The 16860-nt window shown below is 33.4% G+C and overlaps 2 protein-coding genes across 2 annotated transcripts; one reads left to right on the forward strand and one right to left on the reverse strand.

Moving 5' to 3' along the window:
* The first annotated feature begins 5356 nt into the window (after positions 1 to 5356).
* Positions 5357 to 13505, forward strand: LOC144544191 (glucose-1-phosphate adenylyltransferase large subunit 1-like). The gene is made up of 15 exons (XM_078292614.1): positions 5357 to 5670; positions 6017 to 6148; positions 7799 to 7972; positions 8281 to 8373; positions 8469 to 8552; positions 8847 to 8902; positions 9232 to 9325; positions 9537 to 9652; positions 10248 to 10320; positions 10647 to 10727; positions 10884 to 10970; positions 11350 to 11454; positions 12092 to 12198; positions 12280 to 12340; positions 13091 to 13505. Exons 1-15 carry the CDS (start codon positions 5482 to 5484, stop codon positions 13190 to 13192), a joined length of 1554 nt encoding a protein of 517 aa, XP_078148740.1. The 5' UTR covers positions 5357 to 5481; the 3' UTR covers positions 13193 to 13505.
* Positions 13506 to 13720: 215 nt separating this feature from the next.
* LOC144544203 (uncharacterized) lies at positions 13721 to 16085 on the reverse strand. The gene is made up of 3 exons (XM_078292623.1): positions 15773 to 16085; positions 14512 to 14673; positions 13721 to 14017 (listed from the first exon to the last, which is right to left on the reverse strand). Exons 1-3 carry the CDS (start codon positions 15986 to 15988, stop codon positions 13868 to 13870), a joined length of 528 nt encoding a protein of 175 aa, XP_078148749.1. The 5' UTR covers positions 15989 to 16085; the 3' UTR covers positions 13721 to 13867.
* Between the last annotated feature and the right edge of the window lie 775 nt (positions 16086 to 16860).

Consider the following 16860-nt stretch of genomic DNA (forward strand, 5'->3'; position numbering starts at 1 on the left):
ATGTTAGATTTATTAAATTTGTTAAGTAATTAGATTTATAAGATTTATTTTATGTTAGATTTGTTAGATTTATTTAGTTTATATTAGATTTGTTAGATGTGTAGTAATTATATTTGTTTTGAATATGTGATGTTAGATTTTATTTTTGAAATTCGGATTTATTTTTAATAGGTTAATAAAAGATGTTAGATTTATTTTGTTGAATATGTGAAGTAATTAGATTTGTTTTGAATAGGTTAGATTTTATTTTTGAAATTCGGATTTATTTTTAATAGGTTAAATAAAGATGTTAGATTTGTTTTTTTGAATATGTGAAGTAATTACACTTGTTTTGAATAGGTTATATTTTATATTTTGAAATTCGAATTTATTTTTAATAGGTTAAATAAAGATGTTAGATTTATTTTTTTGAATATATGAAGTAATTTGATTTGTTTTGAATAGGTTAGATTTTATTTTTGAAATTCGGATTTATTTTTAATAGGTTAATAAAAGATGTTAGATTTATTTTGTTGAATATGTGAAGTAATTAGATTTGTTTTGAATAGGTTAGATTTTATTTTTGAAATTCGGATTTATTTTTAATAGGTTAAATAAAGATGTTAGATTTGTTTTTTTGAATATGTGAAGTAATTACACTTGTTTTGAATAGGTTATATTTTATATTTTGAAATTCGGATTTATTTTTAATAGGTTAAATAAAGATGTTAGATTTGTTTTTTTGAATATGTGAAGTAATTACACTTGTTTTGAATAGGTTATATTTTATATTTTGAAATTCGGATTTATTTTTAATAGGTTAAATAAAGATGTTAGATTTATTTTTTTGAATATGTGAAGTAATTTGATTTGTTTTGAATAGGTTAGATTTTATTTTTGAAATTCGGATTTATTTTTAATAGGTTAAATAAAGATGTTAGATTTTTTTTTTTTAATATGTGAAGTAATTAGACTTGTTTTGAATAGGTTATATTTTATATTTTGAAATTCGGATTTATTTTTAATAGGTTAAATAAAGATGTTAGATTTAATTTTTATGGTTATTTTTTAAATTATAAATTTGTAAATATTTCAATTAGTTTTTAAATTATTCATTTTTACGAAAAATTACTAACAAAAAAAAAGTTAGAACTCTGCCTATGTTATTTTACATAGCCGGTCCCAAGCCCGAAATAAAAGAGGAGGGTAACTTTCATTTTTTAATCTATTGTTTTAAAATAAGAGCTTAATTATTTTTAAAATAATTGATTTAAGAAATTTTTGATTTATATTTTATTATAACAAAAATTATTGAGTTCAAATATACAACCATGTCAAATGAGTTTAAATTGGTATGAATTTATATTTATAATTTATTGGTTTTCAAAAAAAAAAAACAGAAAAAAAAAACAGCAAAAAAAAACAGCAAAATAAAACAGAAAAAAAAGCAAAAAAAACAGCAAAATAAAACAGAAAAAACAGAACAAAAAAAAAAAAAACGAAAAAACAGAACAAAAAAACAGAACGAAAAAAAAAACAGAACAAAAAAAAATAGAACCGAAAAACCGAACAGAAAAACTGAAAAAAAAACAGAAACAAAAAACAGAAAAAAAAAACAGAACCAAAAAAACAGAACCAAAAAAACAGAACAAAAAAACCGAAAAAAAAACCAAAAGAAAAAAACCAGAACAGAAAAACAGAAACAAAAAACAGAAAAAAAAAAAAAAAAACCGGTCCGGACCCGGACCGGACCGGACCGCCCGGCCCCCGGTACCCGGACCGTCGTGCCCCCGAACCCGTGACGGGCACGGGTATTAAACGGGCAGGGCAGAATTTTTGAAAAAAAAACCCGTGACGCCCGGCCCGTTGTACCCGTGTGCCCGTGACGCCCGTGACCGTGGCTACCCGTGCCCGTGCCCGGGTTTTGCCCGGACCGCCCGGCCCGGCCCGTTTACCAATCACTAGGTTCAACATTTATGTTTTTTTTTAAAGGTTAGTGGTTTTAATGTCTACTCACGATTTGATTGATAACATTCATGTTTCATCTTGTACAATTCTATTATAACAGATATTGTGCATTCTAAATTAACCTTCCGAAACAGTGATTCATTTTTACCTTTTCTTACTGGTTCACATTATTTACTTACTGATTCACATTTTTTATCAGTCAAACATATTTTAAAATTTATTTTATTGAAGTCAAATTTTTAAATAATTTTTTAATTTTGAAATCTTCAAACATATATATAAGCTATACTCTTTTATTGTGATACTTAAAATGACTACAAATTTTTTAAAAATATTCTAATTTTGCAACTCCAAATTTCTAACCTTCAAACACAAACACAGAAGTACTTATATTATGTAAAATTAATTTAAAGGAATTCATATGTTAAAAATATTTTTGTAACTAATATTATGTTGTCAATTTTAGCTTACAAGATCTAAACAAAAAAAAATTATAAAATAAAATATATGCACTTATGAGTTCACAAAAATTTATATTGTATTAAATGTATCTTTTATTTCAAATATAAAGTTGCAGGAGTAAATGATAAGCCAAAATTATATATGTTGAAAACTAGGGTTGGAAATGAAAAATAAGCCGAGTTTTGATTAGATTAGGTTTAATTAAGTTAGAAATGTCCAAAAGTTCAAGTTACTGCCCTAGTTATGTTTGTTCTATAGGTAATCAAGTTTATGGAGCTTAACGAAGCAAAACGGGCGAGTTAGCACGAAGAATGGAGCTTCTACCATAGCCATTGCGGCCCGGAAGAGACCCATTGCGGCCCGCAACCAAGAAGCCAGAATCAAGCTGAGTCAGGGCATTTTTGCCACAGCCATTGCGGCCCGTAATGGGTATTATTGCGGCTCGCAATAACCTTAGAATTCTTCGCGCGATCTGTTAACTTTCACCATGCTCTGCGGCCCGCAATGAATGTATTGCGGCCCGCAATTAGGTCGGTTCAGAGCCCGAATTTGTTATTTTTGGTTGGTTATTTCTGGGTTTTTGAGTAGGGTATAAATAGGAACCTGTAGAACAGATGGAGTACGTTTTTTTAGAGTTAATTTCTGATTTTGAACAAGGAAAAACAAGGAAAAGCTAGAAGAGAGAAGAAGGAAGAAGAGATCATCATTGATCAACCGGTTTTATTATTTTCTTTCCTTTGGAACTCTTTTATTCTTTTGATTTGATTTGTATCTTAGCCATGATTGGCTAAGGGCTTTTCTAGGGTTGATTAGGGCTGTACTTGAAACTTTTGTTATGATTTAGTTGGTTTTATTTTATATATTCGTGTTCTTTGTTATGATCTATTCTTTATTTTAATTGATTGTGAAGACTTAATCGAAATCACATGAAACCCTAGGATTTGGTATTTGCAATTGAGAAATTGAATATTAGGTCCAGACCATAAGGAATAGGGTATTTGATAGGCTAGGTACCGAGAGGTGATGCTTGTCTTATACGGGCTTTACCTAATAGTTTAGAAAATTGTGCCAAGTACCGAGAGGTGAAAAATAGTTTTCTATATTAATTGGGACAGTAAGAAATTAATGACTTTAGATTAGAGTAGCCAAGTACTGAGAGGTGACGTTTATTCTAATTTAAAGATGGTATTAATATAGAAATATCACTTTGTACCTACAACACCAAACTGTGCCTTCATAAACATAAGAACATAAATTTATAAACCAATTAGTCGTGACATTAGTGGATAGGAACCCTAAGAAACCATAATTTCTCATACTTGATAAAAATCAGATTTTGCTTTAAAGACTTAGTTTAATTCAACTTAATCACAATCAAACCAACCTTTGAACAAACAAATTCCTTTTTACTTTCTTTTACTAAATTAGATTTTGATATTCCAACTTGTCCCTGTGGAGACGATCCCTAAGTACTACTTGACAGGGTTGTACACTTGCAGCCGAATTGAGTATCAACTAGGATTTATTACTTGTATTGTAATAATCTACATCAGTAAACAGGGATAAGTGAGAGGGAGAGAAAATGAGGGAGAAATGGGGCCATAAGTAAATTTTGTTAATAATTTATGAGGAGGAATATTTTGTTTGTTGGTTTAAAAAAGAAGGGCAAATTGTATGTCCCTAATTACAGAATATAAATTATTAGTAACAATTTGTTATTCAAAAATATAATATTTAGTAATTTTCTTATAAATAATACATGATAAATCTACTAAGATTACTGTTACTGTGTTACAAACAGCGATTTTTTAAAATAGTATTCTTTCTTTTAGATAGAAAATGGCTATCTAGCCTACAAACCTTTTATTTAACTATTTATAAATGACTTTTTATTCAGATTTCGAATCCATAATTTTCTATACGGAGGACGTTGTCCTTTATTATTAGATCAAATACTAATTCTTGTAAATAGAGTATTAACCATTGTTGGAATTAATTTAAATTATTGTATAAAATATATATTTTTTGCAACCGTATAAAATATTAACAATATTAGAAAAATGCATTTATAATTTAGTTGTTTCTTAGTTTCTTAATTTGAAAAGTTGTATTTTTTATATTTCAAAAAAAAGAACTTTCTTGTTTTGATACATCTATTTCATACAAAAAATAGAAAGGACGTAGTTTATGATCATTCATCAATGATGGGAGTTCAAATGTCTTCAATTTTTATGCCTCCAACATGTCTCAATTTGTTAAATTTTAATAACTCAAAATTTAATACTCAAATATCGAAATAAAACCATTAAATTTGATCTATATCATTTTCTCTACGCACATATAAACAATTACGTCAATTCGATCCAACGTTGTTTTAATCAGTATCAAGAGTTTGCAAAAATATATTGACACAGATAAATTATTAACGTTGATTCTTCAACTTAATGAATATAAACAAAACCGAAAAGTGATGAATACACATAAAGAAAATAAATTTTGATATTGAGTTTTAAAATTTTAGATTATTAATGTTTAAAAATTTAATTAAGACATGACGGAGACACAAAAAAATAAAGATAATTGAATCTCTTCCTAATTAATACTCACTTACCCAGTCTAATTGACAACTACTTGGTATAATCTTAGGAAAATATATGGACGTGGTCCATGTGTAAGGAACAAGATTTGCTGAAATTCTTCACGAGTGAAAATTAATTCTGAAATTTCTGTTTTTTAAATCCAGTCGTTCAACTTTTTTATGCACGAATCTCAAAGTAGCTGATTTTATGTGCACACGTCTCAAAAGAATTGGACGGTAGGATTCGAAAAGCCGAAATTTCAGCAGATTTGTATCCCATTTGCAGAGCTGGCCCGGTTTACCTGACTTCATTTTGTCTATTTTTTTTCTTTTCTAATTTTAAACTCCCTCTCTCCGTAGTTCTACCGCCTAATACAACAATTATATATTGACCGATGCTGGGTTCTCTCCCCTCCTCGCGGTCTCTCGTGCGCTCTGCGTCTCTCCTCTCTTTCTATCACACCTTACGAGGCTCTTAAAACGAGGCCAAGGCCATGGCCATTGCATCAGCGAAAATGCCCTCAGTGTCATCTCAGGCATTCGGATCGCCCGTATCCTGCGATCGCCGGAGCTCCTTTTCAAGGTCGACTGTGCATTGTCGGAGGAAGGTGGGATCAGATGTACCGCTTAGAAGATCAGCAATAGTTAACTCTATTTTCAACGACATTACAACGAACCTGGAGGTATGACGGAAAGTTCCACAAATTTTCTATTTTGTATTTGCTTAGGTGGAACTTTTGCATTCGTCCCCTTCAGAAAATAGTTTATTGTGGTAATTTTGCTTTAAAACATAGCATATTTTGCAACAGGCCTTTCTTGTGGCCGTCAGGTCATAATGCAATTGTGATTGTACAAAAAATATCGAGTTTTAACATTAATTTCTCATTGTTCAGTCGGTTGGAAACTCTTCTATATCATGTACTGATAGATTTCAGGATTTGATTGTTTAACTTAATATCATTTCTGAAAATTAGAATATACTGGTTTTCTTATTTTATTTTTTTCCTCTTTTCTTCTGGGATGAATCAGGTGAAGCCTACAGATGCTGAGGTGAGGAAAGCAATGCAGCCAGCGGATCCAAAATCGGTGGTTTCTATCATTCTGGGTGGTGGAGCTGGCACGCGTCTCTTCCCTCTTACACAGAAACGAGCTAAACCAGCAGTAAGTTCAATTTAACTAGTTATGTATTTATTCAATTTTTTTTTTTTTTTTACTTTAGGTATTTAGTTATCCTCATCATGCGTAAAAATCAAGACCCTGTATCACTTTCATTGATCACTTTGTAGTAGTAGTGTAACCACGAAGGACTAGTCCTTTTGTTTTAGAAAAATGCTTTAGATCACAAACATTTTGTTAGATGGCTAATAATACTTCTACCATATGAATGTAATCTATCATTGTGGCTCCTAAAATAAACCGACCAAAAAATATATAATTGATTTTTCCTGGATCTGGATCCGCCAGAGAGGATTTTCCTAAGGAGAGAAGTCTTTGAAATGGAAACAAAATCTCTGTGCTATGCAAATCCTCACTAAGTTAAAAGAACAAGTGCAATGCCTCGGTTCCTTTTTTGTCTGTTGCCCCCCTGCAGCTAACTATCTTTTTCTTTATATAAATGCAAGATGCTCAAATTATGCAACAAAACTTTTCTGTAATCTGTTATACTTCTATAGCTACTAGCTGCATATTGGAAAATTCGGCAGCAATTTTTTTTCTGTAATCCCTACTAGTTGTATGCTACAAACATTCTGTTAGTTAGCTCTACACATGATTTTAATTGCAATTTAGAAGTATCATCTCTTGATTTTTTCTAAACTTTACTTTCTTTTGATACTTTCGAAAGATAATTTTTTTTTTTCACCCATATTCTTACAACCCTTATCTACACCCCAAAATTGTTTAAACTTAACATACAAGTTATTCATATTTAAATTCACAAGTGTTTATACGCAGCATACAAAGTGTTCACAATGTTTTCTTTCTGTTTGATGATAAGAAACTTTTAAGTTAAACACTTTGTCGAATAAGTAATTTTACAACATCTAGATTTTTATTCCCAGTAATGTAAGATATAAATAATTTTTCTATCAATGTTAAACACTTTTTTGAAAAAAAAATATATAAATACATATAAGCTGCAGATAAGGGATGCTGATAATGCATTGTATGATTTGAGATAATGCTTTAATTTCTAGATGCACAACTCAAACATTGCTGGGTTTCCCAATTTGTTCATTATTCAAACTGTTTTCTTCTTCTTACTTTTTCAAAATTGTGGAATAGATCTTCATCTATTCCATGGTCTTTTCATTTTCTGTTTTTGTTTGTAATAGTGGTAAGTAATTAATGAAAATATGCAGAGGTCTGAAAAGGCCTTTTTGAATTTTCTGATAGTTCAGGTTAATTTCAGCAATTTATTTTAAATAGAAAGATTCGCAAATAACTTGCAAAGTGAGAATTACCCTTGTTCAATCAAAAAGGCTTTAATTGCTGGTAAAAAGTATTTCTTACAAGTTTCATGCATAGGAACATTAATATATATTGAGAGTGCAAAGGTCTGTTCAGATGAGGTACATAATTGTACCAATAAGTCATCTTTGTTATCAAGAACGGTACATGTACAAATCCATATTCCTAACTGTTTCTATATAGATAAATGATTGAGAAAATGCTTCGGGTTGTTTTGAAAACAAATTAGAAGAGATACTGGGTATAAGTGGCAAATCTCATGTCTTGGAAAGATTCCCATGAAATTCAGGTTTTGCTGTTGTATCGTGAGATGTTCTCTAATATTATTTTTTGGAACATCAGGTTCCAGTTGGTGGCTGTTACAGGCTCATAGACATACCAGTAAGCAATTGCCTGAACAGTGGCATAAAGAAGATTTACATCCTTACTCAATTCAACTCTCAGTCTCTCAACCGACACATTGCCCACACCTACAACTTTGGCAATGGTCTCAATTTTGACAATGGTTTTGTTGAGGTATATTGCATCTCTATAATTTTAAGTACCAGTCCATGCCAGTGCCAACAAGGTTTTTATTAACCTGGATGTAATTGTTTTGGACTGTTGATTGTGCTTTGGGATTGATGTGCCAGCCAACCTATTGTCATGCTGACTTGATCTTACTGATTTGGCCGGATTGTATTCACTGAGGTTGTGTGTTACCTCTATTGAATTGGTTCTTTTGAACTAAAGTCAACTGTGTATGAGTTATAAATCTGCTGAGGTTGTAACTTGACTGTCCCATCACAGTCTAATTCTTCTTCATTTTCCCGCTTTATTTTAAGATACTTGCGGCAACACAAACCCCCGGTGAATTTGGAAAAAGGTGGTTTCAGGGAACTGCAGATGCTGTCAGGCAATTTATTTGGATGTTTGAGGTGAGGATTGCAATTTTATTTTCATTGTGAACTTTTCACATCATGTATCTGTGGGTTTATGTGCCGTAGGCACATTGTTGATTTTGATTGTACAGGATTTTAAGATGAGAGGCATAGAGAATGTGCTCATCCTGTCAGGTGACCATCTCTACAGGATGGATTATATGGACTTTATTCAGGTACATATCAGTATAATATGGGTGGATTAGATTTTTTTTTTGTACATATAGAGAGCCTCATGTTTAATACACCCCATTCAGATAGAAAAATGAAAAACAAGAGAAGAAGACCCCCCCCCCCCCCCCCCCCCCCCCCCCCCCATCCCAAAAAAAAAATTAAAAATTAACCTGCAAAGAAACAAATATTGAGTTACAATCAGTAATAAGGGTGTTTGTACTAGCTCCATCACTGCAGCAGTACCAAGCAGTGCAATCTCTTTACTTAACTAACAGTTGACTAAAATTGTTATGCAGAAACATAAGGAATCCAATGCTGATATTTCAGTCTCTTGCTTAACCATGGATGATAGGTAATGGCACTTCGATCTTCTTTAAATATTACAGAAGTTTGTATAAGTAGTTTAATATCACGACACGTGCTGTAAAATCATTTAGACTTTAGACCTAGCTAGCCAAGTATGTGTTCAGTGTACTGTTGAAAATTACGAATTAACACTCCGGTTTTGCCTACCCTGGATAGAGAAGTATGAAACTAATCCAGATAATAAAACCCAAATAAAAGGGAAATAATCCCCATGAAAACTTAAAGAGTAACTCAACTGAACTATATAAACATGTCACATCATCTTGTCTCTTCTGCTTGTATTTTAAGTTCGTGTTTACCTCTTATAAATCCTAGCCGAGCTTCTGATTTCGGATTGGTGAAGGTAGACAAAGACATGCGCATCACTCGCTTCCTTGAAAAACCCAAAGGCGATGATCTAAAGAGAATGGTATGTAAAACATTGTTATTACTCCTTCCTATTAAGGTGAAAGTTAAATTCCTCACTTGCTCTTTTGAACTACCTAGACTTCTTTTCAAAACTAGAGAGTTTAGGTGGTTGTATAAAAAAATCTGAAAGTTTGAGAGTCTATATAGTTATTTTTCTTTTTTTATTAGTACCCTTTTTTATTTAAGCTGAAATTCTTGCTTCTGCTTAACAGCAAATAAAAGCATCGGTTCTAAGGTTAATTGGGGAAGAGAACCCTGAAAAGAACCAGTACATTGCCTCCATGGGAATTTATGTCTTCAAAACTGATGTTCTCTTGAAGCTTCTCAGGTGCTTCTATATGTTGTGTTTAGTGTATACAAATGATATTTCAAGTGGATTCATATTGTTGATTTAGTGAAGTTATATTGGTTGAGACAAATTTGCAGTAAGTTGAGGTGTTTTTCACAACTATGAATAAATAAATTGATCTCCATTGCACCATGAAGGATCAATTTAAGTGCTGCTGCTTACTCTGCAGCTTGATCACACAATTAATCTCCCTTAACTCACAAATTTTCAACCAGCCCTCATAAAATTTGCATTTAGAACTCAAATAAACCCAATTTTTGCCCACAATTAACACCCCAATGGTTGCAATACTGTCTCAAGTTAAGCCCTTATGCAGAACAAATTATTGTTGCAATAATGCCTCAATTAAGCCCTGCTGCAGAACAAAAGTTTCACATTACTCTGGCAAGTGTAATTGCACTCAGTACAACACAAACAAGAAAAAAAAAAAAAGGGACTGCATTGTATCAAGGCAGCGGTCATGTGGTACCTCTACATTATGTTAATCCCTAATTTGAAAGGGATGGAAGTACATCTGTTTGTGCCAGCGGAGCCTTCTTTCTTATTGTTTTAGCATTCAAAACCGTTGCTTCAGATTTGAATGTCCATTGGCAAATGATTTTGGATCTGAAGTTATTCCCACAGCTGCCAGAGAATACAAAGTTCAGGTACTTGCAGTTTAAAAAAATAGAGTAAATTTACAAACCATCTGCTGGAAAGTTGATTAAATTGATGCTAATTTGGATTACTTCTTACAAATTGTGGTGAAGTTAACCTTACCACACAAGTGGGTATGTTAACAACCTGTAGAGGCCAAGATTAATTCATTTTAGGTTCGAATTATAATAGGATACTACTAGAAAACAACAATAACTGAAACCAATTTATCCATTGCTTCTGACGGTTAAGTCAATGTACTACTAGTAAGAAAGCGGAATATAAGGAGGATATTGGTACCATCTAGTACTGGTTTTCACATCTTTCCCATCTACAGGCTTATTTGTTCAAAGACTACTGGGAGGATATTGGTACCATCAAGTCATTCTTTGATGCAAATCTGTCTCTCACTGATCAGGTATAACTCACTTTCTCATCGTAACCTGTACGAGTTCAATACCGGAAACCTCTCAATTTTATCTTCTCTCCCCAGCATTCCCTTCATCTCTCCTGCATGTCATGTAGTAAACTTTTAATTGATCTAATGATATTGCAACATTTATCTTTCTTGTAGGCTCCCAATTTTTGCTTCTATGATCCATCAAAGCCTATCTTCACCTCGCCTCGCTTCTTACCTCCAACAAGGATTGAAAATTGCAGGGTAATATTTAGTGATCACTTAGGATTACTTGCAATTATATCCTTCTAAAATCTCAAAGTATACACCTTGCTAAATGAAGTCTCATATTAAAAAAAAGGTGGACATGTCTTGTGACCCCTTGCAAAAAAGTGAGACATCTCTTCACTTTCTACCAAAAGTTATAACATACACGTACTACCATTTACTGAAAAGACCTCCTTTCTCATTGTCAAAGGGCAGGGCACTTGGTCAATTCAGTTGAAAAAGTTAGGATGACAGCATAGGAAAGACATTTGTCATATTTTGGATTATATAATTTTTTTCCTAAAAGAACTGTATACTCTCAAATATCTCCAAGATGCTGTTTTTATTATTTTATTTTTGTTGCTTCATTACATAGGTGGTTGATTCGATAATTTCAGACGGGAGCTTCTTGTCTGCATGCAGTGTTGAGCATTCAATTGTTGGTATTCGCGCTCGACTTGAATCTGGTGTGGAACTTAAGGTAAGATTACAGTCACATATAACCTGGTAAAAACCTGGAAATGCTAGTGTACTGTTACAAAAACATAGGAAACAATTCTCAAACTCTAAAAAAGGTGGAAATTATCACCCTAATCCTTCTTGACCCAGTTTCTCAGAGAATATGACCTACTGCTCAACAAGTTGCCCCAATCTCTCTTGTACATTAAGATTTCAAAATCCAAAGCACAAATGACTAATCCAAACATTAAAACAGTAAATTTAAGTACTCTGCCACAATTGATGCATGTGAATAAATAATTGTAAATTTCGGAGTTCATTTTGTAAAATATCAAGAGACCCAAACATGAAAACAGTAAATGAGTAAATTTCTCTATTGGAATTGATCAGTTCTTTAAACCTTTTGATAAAAATTAACCAAAGATTAAAAAAATGCATGCATGCATTGCTAATAATGAAAGTCGAGGTCATTGGTTCAATTTCATGTCTTTACTAATTCGTGGCAACTTGTTTGGGACTAAAGGCTTGATGGTTGTTGTTGTACTGATTTGTGGCAACTTATGGCACAGAAATCCTCGTGGGATATTTCTCATTTCGCATGTTCTGAAAAACGAACTATATTAATTGCAAATTTCATACATGTGCATGCTTAATTGTAGGATACAATGATGTTGGGGGCAGATTTTTACCAGACTGAGGAGGAGAGAGCCGATTTGCTAAATATGGGGCAGGTACCTGTTGGTATTGGAGAAAACAGCAAGATCAGGTACCAACGATTTGAAATTTACTTTTAGGGCAAACAGAAGGAGAACTATATTAATCTATCTGTCCTGTGTTTTTCTTACAGGAATTGCATAATTGACAAAAATGCAAGGATCGGTAGGAATGTGGTCCTCATGAACACAGATGTAAGTCATGGCGTTTCTATTAGAGTTTTATACGGTTCCAGAGTACCAGTCCATAGAGGTGTGACAATTGGACAGGTTGGGTTCGGATTATTTTGACTTCGGATCATTGTCTGATCTTGGGTCATCACAGGTCAAGTCAGGTTGGGTTTTGGATAGTCCAGTTTCTTATTCTTTTTTATTTCGGGTCAGATTGTAGGGTGTCCAGCCTCAGATGATTTTGAAGTATCAGATGTAGGTTGTTTTTAGTCAAGTCATCTGATTGTCTCAAATTGGGATTGGGCAGCGCTTGTGTCGTTTTGGGTTTGGATCATTTTTCAGATTTTGGATCATGGTACAGGTTAAGTCATGTTTTAGGTAGTTTGCCTTCAAATCTGGGTTTTCTTGGATCATGTTCAGATCATTTTGACTTTTAAAAAAGAAAATCGGTTCAGGTTCTGCACCTATCAGTACATGTATGTCAATACCAATGGTACAATGACATTCTAGTGTAAGCAATGTAATAACCACAACTAGATACTAGAAAGTGCTCAGAACCTGAAAGAAAGCAAAAGGTAGGATTTTAAGATATAGCCCGGTATCAGTACCACAGCTTCAAGCTGGTACTAAATGAATCTTCTTTAATGCTTTATGCTATAACTAAATTCAAACAAAGGAAAGAAAAAAAAAAGGTACTATTGATTTAATAATATATTATTTACATATCGAATTTACCAATATTTATTTCATTTTTTTTATTGATTTTCAATGCAGAATGTGCAAGAAGCTGATAGACCCAAACTGGGCTTCTACATACGCTCTGGCATCACTGTAGTGTATAAAAACTCTATAATTCCAGATGGCACCATGATCTAGAAGATCAAGCAATTTATGACTTGACCTAGATAATTCTCTACTAATCATACATGCAGCTTTAACAAGGTGTAATACTATTAGGCTAGTTTCCTTATTTCTAAAATATGGAGGTAAATTAATAATTCTGGAAGCTTGGTATGGCAAATAAATAAATGCCAAACAAGTCCAGAGAATTCTTTTTTGCTGCGGCTAAGATTATTAAATGTCTGAGGTATTTTTGTTAGCAAGTTCAATGCAAGATCAGATATTGTTTCTTGTATGTGTATATGTACATAACATGTGCATCTGAATATATATAATTTTTATTCTAACATTGCTGGAATCAATGTATTCCTTTTTCAAGAAATGAAACTGGCTAGCACTGTTTAAGTGGACAGTAATTGATAAAAGGTCATAATATCATAGCAGTATTTGTCCCTGCCTGATTTTTCTCTTGGACATTTCCCAAAGCTTGCCTCTCAGTCTTCACTGCAAAAGCTCATTTCGCTGTCCATGAAAGCAACTATTTTACAATAAAAATGGAACCAATAACCATGCTACACTTGAAATTATCTGATTTCAAACCAAAATGTCATGCTACAAAAAAAAATGACCCATTGAAACTGATACGCATGATTCAAATTAACTGACAATGTAAGAGAAAAAAAAATGCATTTCTTGTAAGTTCTACACATTTCAGAAATCAAGTCCATTTTCACGTGCTGCATCTGCTATGGCTTGGATGCGACCATGGTAATAAAAACCACCTCTGTCAAAAACTACTTTTGTAATTCCTTTTTCCAAGCAAGCCTTGGCTATGGTTTCACCAATCTTCCTTGCCACCTCCTATTATTTAGCAAAATTGCACGAGTTATGTAAGCATTTTTTACTACACCTCAATGTTAATACAGCCAATAGCATGTGACATTCCTCATATGTGCAACTACACCTCTATGTTAGTGGCAAGGATTAGCAAATTGTGTTAAGTATTGACAATTTTGGCCCAACATCAGGAATGCTTTCTCCAGTCTTTTTATATGCCCCCTAAACCCCCACAAACTTAAAATAATACAAAAAGGTCTAGATGACGCTCAGTAAATTGACAAAACAGGTGATTAAGCAATTATTGAGTTAATGACTTCATGGTAAAGTGAGGGTACTTTATTCTTTTTTTTTTCTTTAATTAGTTTGGGTTTTGAACATTATTATTTGCAAATGTGATCAACATCTTAATCTTTGGTTTGCGTGTATGAAAAACTGCGACTGATATTTACATGTGCTTTGCTACCTGTACATGTTCTCAATATAATTAAATAATCAATTGGAACATTATAATTTACCATGGTGGGCCCAGAAGAGAATGGAACTTCCTGAGTGATAGTCTTTTGCATGGTTGAAGCTGTAGCCAAGGTGTGCATCTTTGAGTCATCTATGACTTGCACGTGTAAATGCTTATTTGAACGGAACACACTTAGTCTTGGTCTCTCTGGCGTACCTTCAACCTAGATATCAAGAGTGCAATGAAGGATGCAATAAATAATGTGTGCTATGATAAAGAAAAGCGCCTTTTTGAATTGGTATTTATTTGTAATTTTGTATGGATATTACTCCAGGCAATCTTTCTCTCTTTCTATGTTATTTTCTATTTTTTTAAACAGTGGAAGCCAGTAGCCAGGCCAAAAGCTCTATGAAACTGATAATCAAAGTTCATATAAATAGACACAAAACCAAAAGGAATACACAGATTAAACAAGCTACTGTAAAATCCTCCACACTCCTTGTAAATCCTCTACATTCCTTACATACCCTGCGACAGACCATAAATCCAAAAAAGCAGGAGATAGTAACAACTCTCTGTCTCCAGCATAACCCTACCAGTTGGCTAACAGTCCATACCTGACCAATAGGGACCCCATACACCCCCTCTCCCCAACCCCACTCCGCCACAGATACACACAAAAATTGAACAAGGTTTCTTGCTGCTTAATTCCATAATTGAGGCTGTGCAGAATTGTTTATAAAGAACACTGACCGCAAACAAGTTTGAAAAATGTTACGGTTGAGGTGCAGAGAGGATTTATTATTTAGAGGTGTGCTAACTAACTATTGCCAGAGGCATCTTCAGCCCCCACTCACCCACTTATCACAAGGCATCACATTGCTGCGCAAAATGCCCAAAAGTGTTAACTCTGCATAAATTCAAAATTGTACAGAGTTTACGCAGAATAATTTGTAGATCCACACTTTCACAGAACAAATGTGCACGTGATTCACACTAATTTGAACTTTTGCAGGATTACTACTTGTGAGCATTTTGAGGCGACTTTTGGCACTATCATAGGTGGCTGAGTCAGGTTGAATGTCTAGCTTTACCCAATTATTTGATTGCACATTCTACTTATAGAGGTCGTAAACTAAAATCCCAATGTCAAAGCTTTAAATGCTCTTCTAAGATCCCTAATTACTTAGTATTTTTATAACAACAAAGTCTCTTAGAGAATGTATCAAGCAGATACCGGGCATGGCGAAGAAAGAAAATAAACGACGCGGGAAAAAAAGATTCAGACTTATCAGGTCCAAGGGTTTAGTAGTTATGCAGACCTTCTTACGGATGCGCGTATGGCGCCAGGTTTGATTCTCTCTCCTGGTTGCCTTTTTCGCATCTACCACGAAAGAGCTCCTAAAAGTTCGCGAGGTCATGTCGAGGCGAGGACCGAGAGGGAAGAGCAAGTGACCTGCCATTGGCGGAGAGAACCATCTCGGAGCAGCACTAATGGCATTGCTGGTTGGTAAAGCAGCCGGAGATGCTGGTAACATCTTTTCCTTTTCTATTCTTTTCTTTGCTCGGCTCTCACTTGATTCGGTTTCTTTAACCAAGAAGGCAAATGAACACCTTATCCTAAAGCAGCCAGATTTCCTGAGGCGGGAACCGGTAATCGTTACCGTGTGTGAAGTCACTGGCAGTGGCAGAAGATTTTTTTTCTTCTCTTATTTTTAAATGAATAGTAAGACTAATTCAGATTTAAAAAATTAACAAGATAATACGTAAAATTGAACGCATATATTCAGTAGTTTGGATGAAATTCGTACATTCGGATAGCAGAAAATATGTTACTTGTTCATCTTTTTTTTTTGAGAGTTAGTGGAAAATTTTCCACTAAGATATATTGATATAGAAAATTATTTACAGGTGTTACTTGTTCATCTTAAACGCATCATTTCAAGTTGCTCTTTCCGGACTTGAAAGAAAAAAAAAAAATCAGTTGTCCGAATACATGTATTCAGACAAATAGATGCGCTTAAAAGTTGGGCATAATTTTATCACGTTTTAAAATCAAGATAGTAATATGTCCGTTTAAAATTAACAAGTAAATTCTAAAAAATATAAAATCTGGTCTCCAAGTACGTAATTATATAGAATATAATGTTGATCTAATCGATCGACGGTTTAGACGAAAATATATGCACGGAATGATCCACATGTTGCAAAGTTAGCGATTCCAATAAACTCACAAACACTACATCCTGGCGCAGCAGATTTCTCTCGTGGAGCCATGAAGTAGGGTCGTATGTGCTAGAAAATGAAGGAAAATAAAGGGAAGTAGCTAAGTTCTATGCGTCATTGTTGTTTGATTTGTTGGAATCACTGGTACAATAGGCGTTAGCATATGTGCATCAACTGACTTATG

The sequence above is a fragment of the Carex rostrata genome, chromosome 2, assembly GCF_964058835.1.
Source record: "Carex rostrata chromosome 2, lpCarRost1.2, whole genome shotgun sequence".
Taxonomy (NCBI): Eukaryota; Viridiplantae; Streptophyta; class Magnoliopsida; order Poales; family Cyperaceae; genus Carex; species Carex rostrata.

Coding starts and splice junctions, on each gene's coding strand:
- LOC144544191 (XM_078292614.1), top strand. CDS start 5,482: ATGGCCATTGCATCAGCGAAAATGCCCTCAGTGTCATCTCAGGCATTC. Junction 8,374..8,468: donor AATTTATTTGGATGTTTGAG/GTGAGGATTGCA, acceptor TTGATTGTACAG/GATTTTAAGATGAGAGGCAT. Junction 10,971..11,349: donor CAAGGATTGAAAATTGCAGG/GTAATATTTAGT, acceptor TTCATTACATAG/GTGGTTGATTCGATAATTTC.
- LOC144544203 (XM_078292623.1), bottom strand. CDS start 15,988: ATGTTACCAGCATCTCCGGCTGCTTTACCAACCAGCAATGCCATTAGT. Junction 14,674..15,772: donor ATACGCGCATCCGTAAGAAG/GTCTGCATAACT, acceptor CTTGATATCTAG/GTTGAAGGTACGCCAGAGAG. Junction 14,018..14,511: donor TCTCTTCTGGGCCCACCATG/GTAAATTATAAT, acceptor GCTAAATAATAG/GAGGTGGCAAGGAAGATTGG.